Below are 19,419 nucleotides of genomic sequence, written 5' to 3'. Positions count from 1 at the left end.
CGAGTAGTAATCCATTAAGGTTCAATTAGGAGACGAGGCTTGACTCAAATAATTCAATCAGTTCGTTATGCATGTGCAATGAGATGAGATTTTTAAGTAAAAATATGAACTGCATATATTTGGGCCGTTTTTTTAAATTTTAGTGAAAATTATGATTTATTAGTAATGAAAGAAGCTAAAATTTTAAATTTTAAGATTAAATTAAATTTTATGCTTAATTTAAATTTAATTTAATTCTAACATTTTAAATTTTAAAATTCAGGCTGAAATTTTATGCCGGATTATAATTTTAGATACATATGAACTGCATTTCGCCCTGGATTTTTAAATGTATTTTGATTTCAGGGGAAATTATGAGCGATGAAAGAAAGAAGCTTAATTTTTTAAATTTTAAAAATTAAATAAAATTTTATATTTAAATTTAATTTAATTTTAAAATTCGGCTAAAATTTTATTACAAGTTATAATTTTCGGATAATTAGACCCATTAGTACTACTAAACTTTGTATATTTTCTTACCATATAATTTGTATAAAATGTTTTACTTACGGCTTAATTAATTACTGGGTGGTTAGCACGATGCAAATGAATGTATATCAAATCAACATGCTCAAGGTTGATAAAAGTTCCCACATTCATTAAAAAAACTCTTCTTATCATTGATATATCTGCATTTTTCTTTTGCCCTGGAGTTAATAATTACTTAGGTAAAAGGTACCCAGGCAGCTGCCCGTTCATTCATTTTTGTGCCAAATATTAAGATTTTTTTTTTAAATTGATATAATTTTCATAAATCTTTTTCTTAAAGATTTTTTTTCAAAAATTCATGTAATCAGAATTTATACGGATAAGATTACTTATAAATTTGTACGCATAAAACTTTTGCTACCATTTATTTCTAATTTATTTTGTGGTTTTAAGCACCAATATTTTGCGATTAACTCAGCAAAACCGACCACCTTGCTCTGCTATACAGTGATAATCACATAATGATTCAAGGGTGGTCTGGTCTCCCCAAGCCCTTTCTCACGCAAATAAATAGAGTTGTTTCCACTACGGAAAACAGACAGGAGACACAAAACATTGCAAAAATGTATCTCATCTCATCTCTCATCTCGTTTCATTTTTCATGATTTCCTACGTATTCCTTCCAACAAATAGAATATCTAATAAATAAATAAATTGTTTCCCATGATCCGTACTGTTGTATTAGTTTCGTAAATTTTGCTCAAATTAACCTTTTTTTGCAATCACCCTTCAACTTCTTCTTCTTCTCTCTAGTTAATTGACCAATTTGCCACTTTAAAAAATATAAATTAACCAATCTCCCATCATATCTGAGGAGAGTCTTACATAATGTAAGTAATGTACGATTCGTATACATACATTAAGTAAATAAATTACTCGCATTAATAATAATCCAACTTTTCATATGTATCTGAACTATCTTTCTACATATGAAGAAGCTTTGGTTTGCGAGCTTCCTCGTTTTTTGTGCATAAATTCATCTCACAGTTACTTAAATACTAACATGTAAAACTACCAACTACAGGTAAATGTTCGTCCTAATAATCGTCCATAATTATCCTTGAGACTTACAATTAAAGTAACATAATTTTGTTTTGGTTTAAGCTTAAGAGAAATAATTAGCGAATAATGAAGAAAAAAAATATGTTCTGTTTCGATTAATCTCCTTTCCATCAGAGTATGCCGACGCTCGTGGACTAATTGCAATAATTGCTCGTGTGGTGGTTGTGTGATTGCTCTGCTTGCATGGGATCAGTGGCCGCGGAAGCTATGGGGACATGTGGGGACGTTAATATTATAGGATAGGGGAAGGGAGGGGTTTATATAACATGGGCAGATGATGGGGACATCGAATTACCGTGGGGACATTGTCCCCTCTGGTTCCGCGGCCACTGCATGGGATGCATATGGATGAGTAATGGTGAGTAATGTATATATGTAATGGTCTCGTTTTTTTATTAAGAAGACGAGTAATTTAAGTAGCTGGGGATTTTAGCGAATTGCAAAAAATGTGGGAGTACTGTAGCAAGGTTTAGTGCGTATTTTTTATTGTGTGTCATATAATTATGATGATACCGGAGCAGTAGAAAAGTTAGTTAGTTAACTAACTAAACTAAGTAATGACGAATTATATCATTATTTATGATTGAATTAGTGGGAAGTTGAAGGGCAAATATCCTCCATCGTAATAATATTGTTGATTCGCTATCTGTATTGTTGCCAATTTATCTATCTATTGCAGAAATTTCTGGAAATTCCCACATACAATTTAAGCCACTTGGTTATCATTCACTAGTACCTGTGTAAAGTTAGTCATTAAATTAGATACTTACTCGAGTTAATTTTCGTGTTAAAATTTCACCCAATATTTTCAGACCAAAGTTAGTTAGTTATCGTTATATTATTATTATGATTATTATTCATTTTGCTTCACCATCAATAAAACTTTGTGAAGGAAACGAGCAGCGAAAATGGATTTATTTGAGTGCATGGGGAATAAAGTGGAGCTGCTTAAAAAGAGCGAAGTGGTGGGTGCGCAGAGAGGGTCGTAAAAGATGCCAATTTAATTAGCGATCTTTACATTGATAACGACAAAACAACAGAGTTGAGAAGGAAGCAGGGAATGGGTTGGTTTCATAGAAAGTAGTAAAATGTGGAGGTATGATTAGTGTAATGTAAAATGGAGTTGGTTGGATTTCACAATATGCAAATATAAAATAGTGTAATAATTTGGGGGCATATTTTGTTGGTAGAAGAATTTAGAAAAATTTTGAATTTCCAAAATTCAGTATTTCTAAAAGTAATTTAAATTTTAAAAGTTGCCTGTTTTAGTAAAAAAAATTGATTAGCGTAATGTAATCTGGACTGGGTTAGATTTCACAATATGCAAATAACGTAAATAAAACTGTAACAATTTGGAGGATGGAAAAATTTTGAAAATTTTGAATTTCCAAAAAGTTGAAAGTAGTAAAATGCGTATGCACGATTAGTGTAATGTGGGCTAGGTTGGATTTTACAATATGCAAATATCTGTGAATAAAATAGTGTAACAATTTGGGGGCAAATTTTGCTACTAGAAAAATTTTGAAATATTTTAAACTTCCAAAATTCACAAATTTATTTCAAAAAGTAATCTTAAAAGTTACCTCTTTCCGTAAAAAAATTATTTTATGACGAAACTATATCAAAACCAGATTTTACGACTGGCATGATTTTTATTACCTAATTATTTATTCTCACGTGGAAAACAAGGGTCAAGTAATTAATGCGAACTTGATAAAAGGAGAGAGATAGCTGTTTCTCAGTGCAGATCCATAATTGCATTATTGTTGCAACTTTTGCCAATAAAAACTGGAAATTTAAGCAGCACAGCTACCATAATACGGATGGATGTTGCTACTTTATAATCAGGAGAGTATGTAATATTACAGGTAATAATGGGCGATGGGGTACTAAGCAGTATCTGGTAAATAGTGGTGTAATAAAGTCAAAAGCAGCCGTCCAGATTTTATCCCACCGGAGATAAAAATCAGACAGGATTACGTCAAAAATCTCAGGCAACACACAACAATGGGAGAAATTTCCTTAATTAAATAAATTTGCAAAAATTATCCTACCAAAACTCCCTGAGAGATGGGTAGGAAGTTGGTTGTAAAAGTTTTATCTTTCACGTTGTAAATTATACTTGAAAAGGTAGGAAATATCCTTTTGGAGAGAATTTTAGTTGGGTTTGGGTACAAAGTTAAAGTTAAAGGTGATAATAATTAAGTATAATTCTTACGCAAAAATTTAAATGAAAATTGATTACATAGTCAATATCTTTATAGGATATGGGGTGCGTACCTGGAAAAATATTTTTGTAGCTATAAAAATTAATCTAAATTACCTTTTAGGCATTTAAAGTTTACAAGTTTTACTCGAATTAGACGACCATTATGATGCAACTTTAACCTTAAAATAATTATGCAATTCCATTACGTAATGGAATTCTCTTACCGGAATTAATGACATCTGACTAGGCAGGAAAATTAGGTCGGAGGGGACAAGAGAAAGAATAGCTTGTATGCATATGAAGTCATGTAATGGAGGTCTCCCAACGTATGCTCTCAGATTTTTTACCAAAACCGGTGTCAATCTATCACAAATATAATTAATATGAAATTTGCAAATGATACTTCTCCCAATGCGCACGTTTGGTCAATTTATTTGCATCCAAAGAGGAGAAAATGCATCAAAAACTGAGCAAATTTTACGCTTGCCAAATTCATATACAGCGAATGTTCTCATCTTTGAATGCAAATAATTTCTCAAAACCACATTGGCAGATAGCTCCATTTGCAAATTTCATATTAATTAAATGTGTGCTCGATTGACACGAATTTGCTCAAAATCTGAGAGCATACATTGAGAAACCTCCATTATAAGTCACAACCCTTTCGGCAAAACAAGACACAATTCTTCATCCATACACATTTTCTTGTACAAAACAGTAATAACAATAGTCAAGAGGGAGACCAACATTTACGCTTTTTGGTAGATCGGATTCTTATTCTTCCTTCATTTTCATGATGATGATCATCATCTCTTGTTTTTTCTTTTGGTCCGACACAATAACAAGAATTATGTTGGAGAGGACGGGAAAGAAGATTTGAAATAATATTACAAGTAAAGTAAATTATATGATCGCTTTTCTTTTAGTTTAGTTCAGGTGGAGGCAGCAAGGGCAAGATTATTATTACGAGTCATACATACGCATCGCTATTAGTGGGGAAGATGTGATACTTATGGGAAGAAGAAGAAGTATAAATTATTATGATGATTTTTACTGGGCTCACTCCCATAAAAATTATCCACTTATTTATTATTTCGTTCGATGGGTATTATGAAATAGAATGACATGGATGATGATATGATGGATCATTGTCATGCTACATGTGGGTGGGAAGATGAGAGGGGAGTAGAAAGCAAGAAATGAAGCATTTTGTTACGTCTTGAAGTAGTGAGATGGATAATGGATAGGAAAGAAACTAAAAATGTGGTCAAAAAAATTATGAAAATTGATGTAAGATTTGGAGTCCGATTGGGATTTTTTTGGGAAAATATGAAATGTTTTATTGACATATGCAGATCACAAATTGGAAATGAGTTTCGGAAATATTTCGAATTAATTAATATTTCGAATAATGTTCATTTAGTACATTTGTGATTGTGTTTTTACTTGTACACATAATAATGCATTTCAATTTCACAGTACTTTCCCCGACTAGACGGACTTTCTCCGTTGAAAAAAGTGTACGAAATCTGAGCAAATCGAAACCATCATTGCCAGCAACTGACCCTTGAAGCATTGCATATTGCCAATTAGGAAAACGTGGTAATATACCTTGTAAAGATGGAAAGGTAACGAAGAAATCAAGAAATGTACAAGGTTCAGCTGGTGTGGTTCACTGCCAACAAACCCACTTCTTTCTCACCCATCAATCCAATACTTCATGATCATCACCAGAAAACATCATCATGCACGTAAAGTAAATTAGTTTTGCCAGTCGAAATAAGTAGAAACCTTTCTGGGCTGCTTAGTTAATGCTGCCCTTAATTTAAGCCATGTTTTGAGAGCCAGGACCCCCACGGAGCCCTTAATGAAAGTGGGAAATAAGGAAACTCCCATTTTTTGAGTGAAACAGTGAAAAAAAAAATCACCCAAAAATAATAATCATAATAAATTTACAATCTTACAAATCCAGTTTTGGTTCTGTACATGTCACAAAATGTGAAATGTTGTTGAGTTGACTAATCTAATTTATGTTACGATTGATGCGATGAAATTAATGAAATTTTGCTTACTTTTTCTGAGAAATCTTAATCCATATTTCGGTTCGGCTATAATAAAAAAGCCGGGAGAAAATTAAGTCTCATTTCCAGAATGGGATTATTAATCACTACAAATATCGATACCGACGGACCCGGATTTAATTAAGTTTCTGGGGAAAGATTTCCAGGAATTTTCTGTTTTGCTACCATGTTGCATAATGTAGTTTTGTGTCCAATAAATAAAATATTGTTTCTCTCTTTTTCTTACTCTTGCTGACCCTTCCGGTCGCAATGACACAAAGGATTTCACGGCAAACTGCTACCCCGGAATTCTCGGAAGAAAACTTTTTGAGAGATTGTTTGTCTAAAATATTAGCTCCCACTATGTTATTATTTACTCATTTTAATTAACTGCCCACTGGAAATGTATTGTCCTCTTGTGACCCTCGCTCTCTCTTCTCTCTGTCGGTTCACTTATTTTTTTGCCCTTGAAGAAGAATGAATGGGCAACTAAACAATGTTTAGTTGGTTAGTTGGTTAGTTAGCTAATGTTTCTCGAGAGGTGGGTGGAGTTTGAAAATTATCCAAGTAACGCTTCCTTCATTACAAGTATTTTGGCAGTGGTAACATATTTTTCTTCTGGGGTAAAATGAGACCCATTTGACCTGAAAAGATGATGACATTGATGTAAGGAAAAAGTTAATTTTTTTTCTTACAGACCCGTCGGCCCGTCGGTCCGTCGGTGGATGTGCACTTTTTAAAAGTGGGGAAGAAGGGAGTCCCCCGGAAGGAATCCCATTTGGAGTGACGCCTCCGAACAAGAGTGATAAATCCAGAGGGTTACATTACATCTTTTTGGTGCCCTTTTGTTTTCATCACTTAAACGACCACAATTCACTTGGTGGTGGATGGAGAGAAATTAAAGAAATCTTTCCAGCACCCTGCTGGCTTCAATTATTGTTATTTTCCAAAGTACAAGTTTTAAGGAGGGGAGAAGAGAGTCGTCCGTCCGTCCGTCCGTCCGTCAGCAATTCGGTATATCTTCTTAATCGTGAGGCTTGGGGCAATTTGGGCTGGTTTTGATTTCCAAGAAATTATGGTGATTCTAATTTTGTAGTTTCTTTTTTTGCATATTTTTTAAAAAGTTTATGATGGGAAGGAAGGGAATGCTATTTTGAAAATATTTAAATTCAAGATTTTTTTTTATTTCTTAAAATCTCATTTTTCTCCTTTTCTGCTATTTACTTATGTATTACATATTATTGCTTTGTTGCCTTAATTTTTAGATAATACGGCCGTGTGAGAGGTCTATCTTGATTAATTAACTAGTATTGTGTCAAATATGCTAATTGCAATAATTTAATTGTCAACAAAAACTAGAATTAGGTATGTAATACGATGAGTAACAATTATATAATTAACAAGTTTAAATATTCTCCTAAATATTTTTTATGTTCAAGAATGAATAATTGAGATCTTTTCGATATTAATAAAATAATAATTAAAAAACATGAAATGAGTTATTTAAAATCGGGACAATGCTAACTTCAAATACTGAATTGTTTCACAACTGGAGGAAAACGTGGCATAAATAATTTACTAAATAAATCACACACCTACAAATAATAGGATAAGCATATCATTATGCAATACTAATAATAGTAGTAAATAACTATACGCTATGAAAAATTTGCAAAAAAATTTGCACACTTACACAATATTTTTTTTAACTTGAGGTAAGTTTACCAAGTATCACATCAACTTTTCTTCCACTTCTTCCTTTGGACGGAATAATAAATTGGTCACTATATGCACGTCACTTGAGATACATAAATTGAGACAACTTAGATTTACAAAGCAGATCTGGTCCAATTTCGTCTCAATTTGTCACCAAATCTTCGCTACTACTGTGATGATTATTATTGACCGGAAGTCTCAACCCTTGTTCCAACTTGATCTCATGTTCTCTCGCCTTAACCCGCAACGCCGCAATGGACGAAGACCTCCTCTCGTCGCCCCCGTGATGATATTCACTCCCACTCGCGTCATTGCTCGCGTTACTACTTTCACCCAGGGGCGAATTGGAACCCGACTTTCTCCCAGCGTCACTTCCCCCACCACCACCGATCACCCCGGAATAAAGGTGACCTTGTGGGGGACTGTGGCTAAGTTGGGGACCAATCGGGCTGTGGGATCCCCCACCACTTTGCTGCTGATGGTGTTGCTGTTGCGCCGCCATGGAATGTTGTAACAGAAACTCGGCCGCGTTCAGGGATCCTAACGGATGTCCGGGAGGGAGTTGTTGCGCGGCGGCGGCAACGTTTAAATGCGCCAGTAAATTTTGAAAGGAAGGCGCCCCCGGGAGGTAACTCCCAGGAAGACCGGGCAGGTTGAGGAACGGGTTTCTGTGCAAGGCGGGGTGATGATGGGACCCGAGGGGGGAGGGGAAGTAGGGTGAAAGTGGGTGTGCCTGTGGCCAACCTTGACCCGGGTGACCGCCCGCGCCCCCAGCAGCGCGAGCCGCGGCGGCAGAATTTAGCGCAGCTGCGGCCGCCGCGGTGGGGGTGGAGGGATGGTGGTGGTGATGGTGGAGACCACTATCGCCCATTAAACCTTTTCGGAGGTAGAGGGGGGAAAAGGGGCCGAGTTGTGAGGGGGACGAGGCGTGAATTGGACCTCCACCGGCACCCCCGCCCATGCTGATGGTTTGGGCGAAGGGGTTGTAAGGGTGCGACTGGGGGCCTACTTTTTCTTGCTTTCGCCACTTTGCGCGACGATTTTGAAACCAAACCTGGAGAGAGAATGTTTTGAGTCAGTTTTACGTCGTATTGGGAAAAAGTATGACTTTGGTAAATTATGTGTAATATTTCAGGTTATAAAAAACATGATATTAGTAAATTTCATCTTCACCTGAATTCTGGCCTCGGTCAGTCCAACTTTCATGGCGAGTTCTTCCCGTGTAAACCTGTAAGAAATATTTACAAAAATTTCACAAATGTTTCAAAAATCTACGTCTGGAAATATTATTGAAACTCTACAAAACATAAAATTTTCAAAAAACAATTCATGCACAGAAAATTAGCAAAAAAAGAAGCAACTCACACATCAGGATAGTGCGTACGGGCAAATGATTTCTCCAATTCTTCCAACTGATACGACGTAAACGTGGTCCGGTATCGACGCTGTTTTCTTTTGGGCATATCATCCATCCCGCCCTCCTCGGAACCTTCGCCATCATCCGATAACCGCCCGTCGCCCTCTTCCTCGTCATCCTTGGCGGACCCAGTTTTCGAGGACTGATGGTCATGGTCGTCCGAACTTCTGGGCGAGGAATCTCGCAAGTGGTGATTGTCCGCAGTATCACTCTCGGAAGGGGAACGATAATCTAAAAAGTAGAAAAAAGTTGGAAATGAAAATCATATCTCGAAAATGGAAAGGGGTGGACTGGTCTGAACTGGTGACAAAAGTGCTGGTGGGCCTTTAATGGTGATGATGGATAAGACAGGACATGGCCCATCCATTAAGGGCAGACAGGGTCTGTCTCCTCCTCTATCTCACAGTATGCACTGGTACATATGTACCCTTTCTAAGGTGTCAATTAATCATCTCATCTCGCCACTTATTTATTTACTACTACTTTTCCGTCACCCATGACAAGCAAGGTGGAAGAAGGTGACGTGATGATAACTAAACTAAACTAAGGCCAGCAGCTAAAACTTTGACTTAATTACATAAATTTACTCGTCTCGTAATTTGGGCTGGTCAAGTTTGGAATTGATTTATCAAATCGGAATCAAACTGTCTCTCTCTTGAATCATGTGTGAGAAAAGTTTTACGCGTTGACAGTGGCCGCGGAAGCCGTGAGGACATTAACATTGTAGGATAGGGGAGTGAGGGGTTTATATAACATGGGCAGATGATGGGGACATCGAACAACCGTGGGGACAATGTCCCTCTGTCCCCTCAAGCTTCCGCGGCCACTGCGCGCTGAAAATAATTTACTATTACCCCCTAAATTATTTTATTTTATCCCAAACCAAACTTATTTGTGGTTTGATTCTTTTTCCTTTTATACAAACAAAGAAGTCACACCTGTATTCTTGTAAATCAAATCGAATCAAAAGTGGTGATGCTGAATAAATACCCAGAAAAAAAGATAAGACGGACGTGGTAACCACAACCAAAGGAGAAGATGAACCATCACAAAAAAAGTCCAACCAACACTTACACTATTTGCTAAATATTATCTATTACAACAACTACTAACATGGCAAGAAGTTGGAAGTGGAAGCCTAATTTATTTATAAAAGTCGGAGGATGGATATTATTATTACGAGGAATGAAGAAAATGATGATGATGATGATGATCTCGAGTGTGGTGTGGTCTTCTAAATGTGATGTCGTAATGACCACGAGAGAAAAAAAATCTTCCCAGTTTGTATAAAGTAACCGAATTCAATCGTGATTTTATAATACAACTTGGAGTTGTTTGTTCTTCTTCTTTTCACAACTTTTTTTTACGTATCAATTCGTTCTTGGAGTGAATTTGAGGTAAGAAGAAATTAGGGATGATTATCTACTGCACAGTTTGGTAAGGTATGTAATAATGTAATCGGGCTGAGGAGGATGAGTTAACTGCTCCTTCTGCAAACTGAATTTGTGAGTAGTAATTGAATTTCCTTTGTGGAATAGTATTATTATGGCGGAGTGAATTTGAGAGAAAAAAATTGACGTGAAGTGCATTAAACTTTATGTTTTTTGTACAAAGTTTTGCGCAAATTGATTACAAATACGGATTTATTCTCGTAAACTATATGAGAAAAAACCTAATTTTAATTATTGTCTTGTTACTTTCATCGTGACTTAAATCTCTTAAAATAGAACACTTTGTAAAATCGGTAGTGCATTAGACTTGACGTTTTTGTACAAAGTTTTTCATAAATTAACTAGAAATATGTACGGATTTATTCTCGTAAATTAAAACTTGGATCAGAAAAAAGTACCTAATTTTAATAGTTGTCTTGTTAAATTCATAATTAAGTAAGTTCAACGTGACTTAAATCTCGCATTTTTCTTAAAATAGAATACTTAACAAAATCGGTTCACACTTGAAAATTCTTGCCTCCTTATTATTAAACGAATTACTCTAATTAACCAAACTCGTTAAACCGTCTGCATTCTTAACATGAAAGAAGAAATCTTCAAGCTTTAGTTAAGTACATATCTCGTCAAAGTTGTTAAAAAATAGCGAGTTTTGACTGGAACATTGGCCATTTGTTAATTCATGGTAATAATCATAATCATAAATTAGACCAGAAACATTACACCCAACATTTCACTCCAGTTTTGGACAGTTATTACCCATGCACGTTCTCTCTTCATGTGCGTACAAATATTGGAAGGAATACGAAACCTAATAATTTCACACTCTGTATTTTTACTGCTAATTTAATCAATTAGTTAATCACCTCGTCACTTAATAGACAACATGAGAGAAATTGTTCAACCTTAACTATTTACTTAACTACCTCAACGTAATTGTGGGTAGGTATGCATAACATTAGGCGTCATACAACTTGAATCTTTTTACACACGTGAAAGTGAAAAGAATTCAGAAAATGCAGTAAAAATTTACATGCTTAAAGAAATTACTCCCATTTCCAAAAGTGGACTAGGTAATAATAAACTTAACCAAGTTTTTATGGATTCCTTCACAGAAACAAAAAGGTTTTAGTGCTGCGGCAAAACTGTTAACGAAACCGTGAAATTTTTCATGCTAGGTCGTTGACAAAATGAAATAAGCTTAGCTAACCAACCAACCAACCAAACCACCCAATAATCACGTCATTACAGAAGACGCACGCAGTCAACCAGACTTTGTTTCACTTTGTAAATGAGACACTCATCCGACCAAGAGGATGACGAAGATGCTACACGAAGATGTATCTCCAGTGGCCGCGGACAGAGGGAGAATGTCCCCACGGTTGTTCGATGTCTCCATCATCTCCCCATCTTATATAAACCCGTCCCTCCCCCATCCTACAATGGCAATGTCCCCACATGTCCCCCCGCCGGCTTCCGCGGCCACTGCGCGCATCTCTATGCAACAAAACCATTCATTAAGTGAATCGGCGACTCGACAACATCAACTTATTCCACTCCAACACCTCCGCAATTCTGATGGTGGCAAATTGCCAAGAACCAAAAAGGCAGGCAAAATGACAGTAGTGGTACCATTGCACAAAATGGCTGCTAATTCGATGAGATTTTTTTTATCTTGGGATGATTATTATTTAACTGCGCATCGCACTAAATGATGATCAATTATGGATTTGTGTCTCGTAATAAATAAATTTTATTTAGCAGATGAAAAGAGCGAGTTTGATGTTAAAATTAAATAGTGCACAATCCGAGACGAATTTCCAAAGTGCGGGGTGCAGGCATGACATGAAAGAATCAGGCGTCTGAAATCTTGTATCGTCGACGCGGCGCCAGGGAACTCTGGTTTCTCATTGTTATAAGTTGATAATTCACCATTTAACACCCATTATTTCATTAAGGAGGAAAGAGAGAGAGAGAGAGATGCGGATCCCTGTGTGAAAACAAAAGTCAATATACAACTAAAAATCAGACGGGAGACTGATCTATCCAGAGAAGAGACTTGAACTAATTCATTGTTTTGGTCGGGATGATGATGTTTTTTTGGGAAAGAGTGGAAATTGGGAGACTTTAAAGGAGGTGTTGTTTGAATGAAGGGCCTTATTTTTATTTTACTTTTGGATTAACGAGCCGTTTTGTGAGCGAAATGTGGGAAATTAATAGGACAGGTGAATTAGAGACTGAATTTTCTGAAATTGTGGCATCCTATTTGTAAGCTTGCTGAGATGTCAAATATTTTATAGAAACTAAAAATATAAAAGTTGCATATTTGCAGCGACAATTTCAAGAAAAGTGGAAATTTGATATGTCCAACAAGCTTACAGGTAGAGTGCCACAATTTCAGAAAAGTCAGTGTCTCTAATCCAACCGGTATTATCTTTGTATCTGTAAGCTTTTTAGATTTATCAAAATTTCCACATTTTTCGAAATTGTCGCTGAAAATATACAACTTTTATACATTATTTTACTTGGTTCCCATAAAATATTTGACATCTATCCCAAACTACATTATATGCGCATACATACATTTTTTTCACCCCCACCACCAAAATCCAAACCAAACCACAGCTTATCCTTGACTCAAAACTTAATAATGATAAAGCAATCATACCCTCACTCTTTGTAGCATGACACTAAATAAAATTTCGCATAAATAATTACCACAAACTGAGGTAGACAAATCTTGTCACCAACCAACCACATTTTATTATCACCTGCAACCTTCCACCCTCTCCTAATAGATAAAAATGCCAGCCTACAAAAATATCAGCACTTGTCGCCACTCATTCACTCACTCTCTTTCGTAAATTGAATCTAGCATCTCGATTGAAAATTAAATTTGGTTCGTATACAAATTACCACAGACATATCACATCGAAAAGTCACCCTCTTTTATCAAGTCGAATAACCAAACCAAACCACAACTGAAATCTCCATCCAGCTCTTGCCTGTATTAATTTCACCGCAATAGCATCCTTGTCGTCGACGTCGACATCGTCGTCGTCGTCTTGGAGGAATGTGTAATTAGATGAGTGTGGATTTTTGCTGATCTCATTCTCTCAATTAACTCTGGCACAATACAAAAGCAGCAAAAGAGCAGCGAATGAGTTCAATTTTCTAATCTTGTATCTCGAATATAATCGTTTCTGATCGTTTCATTTTATTCCATTTTTCAATCTACACACTAACTAAATGTTGCTCTACGTTTGGCCAATCTAAATTTAAATTTGAATCAGAAAAACAAAGACAATAAAAAATCCAGAGCTATGCAGCAGAGCCTCCAAATCCAATTTGATCCCCTTTGTCCCCTTCTAATAAATGTAATTATGTATACGACGACCGGGTGAAGTGGGTGCAGTGGCCGCGGAAGGGGTGGGGACGTTAACATTGTAGGATAGGGGAGGGAGGGGTTTGTATAAGATGGGGAGATGATGCGGACATCGAATAACCGTAGGGACATTGTCCACACCCTTCCGCGGCCACTGTTTATCTGACGGCTGGCTCTCTGTGTATGTATGCAACTTATTATCGTATTATCGCTAAAAATGTGAAAAGAGATTAAATGTAATTACTTTTTTATTGAGAAACGTCACCTCGAAAATTAAAGGACGAGATTAGATCGTTATTTTTATTTTATTTTATTCATACGTACGTACAAAGAGTCAAGAAAGAAAGAGATGCATTTTTTGTGCATAGGTGCAATTTAATCAAAATAATTTGATAACTTGCATTGTAGACGTAACGTAATGGGCTTGATTATTGATTGATTTATTGGAAATGGGAGCGGATTGATTGGAAAATTGGGTAGTAAAAAAAGTCATAAAATTTTTTAGACACTTTCTTACACATTTTGTATTTAAATAAACGCAAATTTCAAGAAGTTTGTCAAGATTTAATGGTACTTAAAATTTAATTGATCTTTTCCAAATCGTTTATTTACAAGGTCTCTGAAGTGGTAAATATGCATTAACTCTTAACAATTATTTACCCCGTAACAAGTCTCCTTTAATTTTGATATGATCTGATTTGATTGAAAGTGTCAGTTTATCCCTGTTGCAAAATTATGTTTTGTAAATTGCATTATATTTTTTTTCACAGTGAATCGAAGTGATTAGTAAAATATGGAATGAAATCAAGCCGTGTCAGTCATTTTGTTCCTCCAATCAGGTTGACAGGAGAGAGATAGATGGCTAAAAAGAAAGAAAGAATAAAATGAAATGAAGGTGTTTCTTTCTGCTGCAGCGTGTAAAATCTTATGCATACATTTTTTTACGCGATGATTGCACAAGATGAGACTTAAATAAATCGTGACTTGAAATAATGGCTGATTAACAAATGGTCGGTGCTCTCATTAATTTCTAATTATTATTATTGTACTTGTTAAATGGAGTGAGCGGAGAGTTGGATAGTCGGCATTTTGAAGTGGACATGAGAATAAAATTGGATACGACGTTTCATTAATTGGTTTTATAGATTGGATCGAGCAAGAGGGCAACCAACTAAGGATAAGAAGAACAGTATTTTTAATTGGGAATTGTAATAAAAATTAGGAAGTAGAGAGAGAGAGAGAGAGGTGATTGTAATTAATTAGGATTTTTGACAAATTTTAGCGACATTTTGGAAATTTTTGAAATAAATAAATTATTAAACGACTTTTGAGATGTCGGGCTGTCAGCAGCGTTACATAGCAATTTTTATTTAATCGGTTACAGTTTTATACGTAAAAATAGAAAATTTTTAAAATTTAAAAAATTACGAAATGACTTTAACATCACAATTTTTTTCTTACCATTATGATGATCCTACTTTATGCTAATTTACCCAACTGCACGTACCTACCTAAATATTTCTGTTACTTTTCATATCATCCAATCCACCCATCCATTCAAATTTCTGTTAAAAACTGTTAACTTTTATGAACTAGGATAAGTGGGAGAGCAATAATTAGTCTCGTCTGGTTACGAGGCGGCGGTGGTCGTTGTTGTTCTTGTTGCTCTTTGCATGTCATGTAATAAATAAATAAATCCCATTCTCTCAATCTCATTAGAGTCATTAAGCCTTTCCTCATTTTTTGCTAATTTACTCCCATTTTACTAAATAAACGGAGGAGTTATTATTATTATTGTTATTACCATTATTTCAAGTTCTCCATCCGTACCTATGCACAGACAAATACGTGTCGTGGAAAAAAATTAGTCTGCACGCAAAAGTAATGCACACAGTACACCTGACTTTGTTGGCATTAAGCATTATATTACACCAGTGACCGCGGAAGCTGTGGGGACATTAACATTGCAGGATAGGGGAGGGAGGGGTTTATATAACATGGGCAGATGATGGGGACATTGCCCCTCTGTCCGCGGCCACTGTTGGTTACACGATTCTATTACGCGTACTCCATAACCAACTTGACATTTAGCGTTATAATAATCGCGATACATAATTAACAACCCTTCACCTCGCAGGGATTTGGACTAATCTGCCAGTCAACCACACCACACCACAAAGGCATTGAAACCATTAAGCGATAATTGTTTATTAAAACAATTACCAAATAAATGTAAGTTGAACTTTGGGTCGTAGATAATACATATATTTCCTCCTGCGGGTATAATTAAGTGTGAGATATATGCTAGCTAACCGACCAAAAAAATAACCAGATCGTTCATAAGAACTAATCCGTCAGTACAAATCCCTTTGTTTCTCTATGAAATTGCATGTTGCTCTTAATTATTACGAGTTGGCCTGCCCTTTAACTTTTGTGAACTTTTAGGGAAAAAATTCTATTAACGTATATAACATTCATCTGCATGGTTGGTAGTGCCAGGTGCAGATTGGAAAAATGAAAATGAATGACACTGACGGGTGGAATATGGTAAATTACTTATGCTATGTATCTACTTGATTTTCATATTTGTGCAATTAACCCGTAATGACGCAGTAATTGTGGACGAATTAAATTATCTATCTCTCAAATTTCAGTCCACAATGCTCAAATTTATGTAGTTATGCATCAAGTCAACATTATTACATGAACGCATTTTTTAAATGAATTCTTTAATCAAGTCAAGAAGCAACGACACAAAATAGAAACTCAACCCTTTATTTTTTCTTCACCTGGCATCATTTCTTCTTCTTGGCCTCGTCCCTCTCTCTCTCTCTATCTAATTCCATTAATTTATTGTTAATAAGCATCTTGACTCAGCAGAAAAGACTGATTTTAATTTTAATTGTGAAAGTCTTGACTAATTGTAATTGCATTTGCCGAATAAGGCGTGAGTTAATCTAGCCAGAAGACCACCAACTAACAAACTAAACCGCAACGCAATGAGGAAAGGATTAGAGAGAGGATTACATTTCATTATTACGAGACGATATTATTATTATTACTTTGTATTGTTGTGTTCTCTCTCGATGCGGCTGTCTTTTTCTCGCCGTTTTTTTAGGGAGAAGGGAGAAGGAGGGGTGATTAACAAATGGGAATTATTCATGGCTAATTGTGTCCACAAATTATGAGGCTTCGTCTCCGCCCACGACGACATTTGTGTAAACCAACCAGGCAAATGGAGATTGAGAGAAAAAGTTATTACAGTGGCCGCGGGGACAGAGGGACAATGTCCCCACGGTTGTTCGATGCCCCCATCATCTGCCCATCTTATATAAACCCCGACCTCCCATGTTAATGTCCCCAGATGTCCCTACAGCTTCCGCGGCCACTGTTCTCGTAAATGTTGACAAGTTTTTGGTTGTAGTCGTGATTTTGGGAGATGAATATGATGGAAGAGTAGCCGTACAGGTAGTAGATTTTAATACGTATCCTGCTGGTGGAGATGATTTGTATCTCTTCTCAGTAAAAATACACGCTAACTGTGTAAACAGTAATTGAAAATAATTAAGGAAAATTAGCCCCTTGTTCATTTTTAAGGTGGGAGAAGAGAAGATGATAGCCGTCCGGCGAGAGATGGATGGAAATGATAGGAATTCTTCTCTAACAACAATGTGTGTATGCAGCATTCAAGATTTGGACAGAAGAGTGAATAGCTAATTAATTTCTGGGTGTAAGTTCATTAATAAAGGTGAAGAAGAAGTGGATGTTTTACGCTGTGTTCGTACTCACCACTTTACCACGGATGAGCAAAGTTATAAATATTTAATTAACGGAGAGAGGAAAAAAGAAAATTAATTAAGCATGTATGTAACAAAGTATATACATACAAAATTTCTTCAAGTTTTATGGAAGAGTTGGAAGTCAGAGTAAAAGTTTTGGGATTAAAGTCAGCGTAATAATTCGAGAATATTGTGTTTTTCGCCTGGATTGATATTTTTGGAATAATTTATAAAGATGGATTAATAAGAAAAACCTATTGTTTAATTAATGAAGTTCGATTCACAGCAAAATAAACCCATCTGATAATCTGATAATAATTTTATGACATCAATTTTTTCTTAATTTTGCAAAACGGCGTTGAACAATTTCAATTTGAGTCGTCAACTAAAAAATTAATTTCGAGAGATTTTTGGAAATCAATAATTCTTTTTACATGCATTTCATTTCTTTTATCAGTTTTACTTACTTGCATGCCTGCATGCAAAATTAGTGGTACACACACTCCCACTCCAAATTTCTCAGAAATAATTTGCTTAATCAAATTGAGAAATTTACTTGGCTAATTTCTGCCCTTTCTTGTTAATAATGATAAAAACAACGCGATACCGCAACCTTGGACTAATGGAGATACATATAATCTTAATCCACCACTAATCCAGCCACCTCACTTCCCACACTCCACCTGGCACATGTATGTAGCCAAGTAATCAGCATGTTCCGGTCACTAATTCGCTAATGATTCACCCCTCTCACCAAATACGTAAGTACATAAAATATGTATGCATGTCTTCCCCACTTTTTGCATATGTATGTACCGGCTAATTTTTTGCCACCCATTTTTATCCCAAAAACATTCCAGAAATATGGAAATTCCATCAGTACCCACGTTTCGGAGCTAAGTTTTTGCCACTCATTTTGATCAAAGAGTTCAGAAATATGGAAATTCCTAAATCACCTTTTCACCCTAATTTTTTGCCACCAATTTTTATCAGAAAAAAATTCAGAAATTCGGTAAGTACCTTTTGGCTCGTCGCATGAGACTAGATCCCTGATGGAGAAGAGCCCTTTGGCCGGCCGTCCATTTCCGTTGGTGAGTGGCTTCTCTTCCGTGAACATCTTGCCCCCACTCCCCCCGCCGCCCAGCATCCCTTTCACTGTCAAGTCCATCATGGTCACGCCACACACCGCATCGGTCGGGAGGACGGTGGCACAAACAGAAAAATATTATTTTCCCCCTTTATGTTCCCAAAAAAACGACACAAATTTTTTAAAATATGCACAAAATATCTAAGAGTTACTTTTTTTCACTGGGGAAAGTATTTTAAAAATTTGTTGGTATACTTAAACGCCAAATTGTTAAAATTTTCAGATATTTACTGCACAGTAATTCATAGATTTGAATTTCTTCGTTTTGGACGAAATGAATTTGTATAAAACTTCGAAAAACTCTTGACTTTAAAAAAAATCTTTTCACGAGTCAGTAAGTCAATTAGTGCTGGAGTCTCACTTCTTCTTTGCTCTGTTTCTCTATTGTATTTTACGTGGCCGTTTGTTGTTCACAGGTGAGCGTGCGAGTCTCAACTGGGCTTTGTTGGGTGAGGTGAGGATGATAAAATGAAGTGAAAAATGCTGCCTGATGATGGTTTGGAATATGTTTCTGTGTATGTTGGTCTGGCCAGCCAGCAGGCCAGGCCACAGGTAAGTCAGTTAGGTGGAGGATTGGATAAGAAGGTAGCTAGCCAGCCAGCTCACTTACCGTGTTATACATGTTCTATTGTGCAGTGTGCAGGTAAATAAAAAGAAGGTGAGGTGAG

The 19,419-nt window shown here is 36.1% G+C and overlaps 1 protein-coding gene across 1 annotated transcript; it reads right to left on the bottom strand.

Moving 5' to 3' along the window:
* Window positions 1–7,048: 7,048 nt before the first annotated feature.
* LOC110844027 (homeobox protein aristaless) lies at window positions 7,049–19,199 on the bottom strand. Its single transcript, XM_022090121.2, has 4 exons — window positions 18,625–19,199; window positions 8,941–9,223; window positions 8,749–8,803; window positions 7,049–8,629 (listed from the first exon to the last, which is right to left on the bottom strand). The coding sequence occupies exons 1-4, from the start codon at window positions 18,773–18,775 to the stop codon at window positions 7,718–7,720; spliced, it is 1,401 nt and encodes a 466-aa protein (XP_021945813.1). The 5' UTR covers window positions 18,776–19,199; the 3' UTR covers window positions 7,049–7,717.
* Between the last annotated feature and the right edge of the window lie 220 nt (window positions 19,200–19,419).

This window comes from Folsomia candida, unplaced genomic scaffold, assembly GCF_002217175.1.
Source record: "Folsomia candida strain VU population unplaced genomic scaffold, ASM221717v1 Fcan01_Sc002, whole genome shotgun sequence".
Taxonomy (NCBI): Eukaryota; Metazoa; Arthropoda; class Collembola; order Entomobryomorpha; family Isotomidae; genus Folsomia; species Folsomia candida.
Note: the sequence above shows the minus strand (reverse complement) of the source record. Positions and strands in the feature narration are given on the sequence as shown.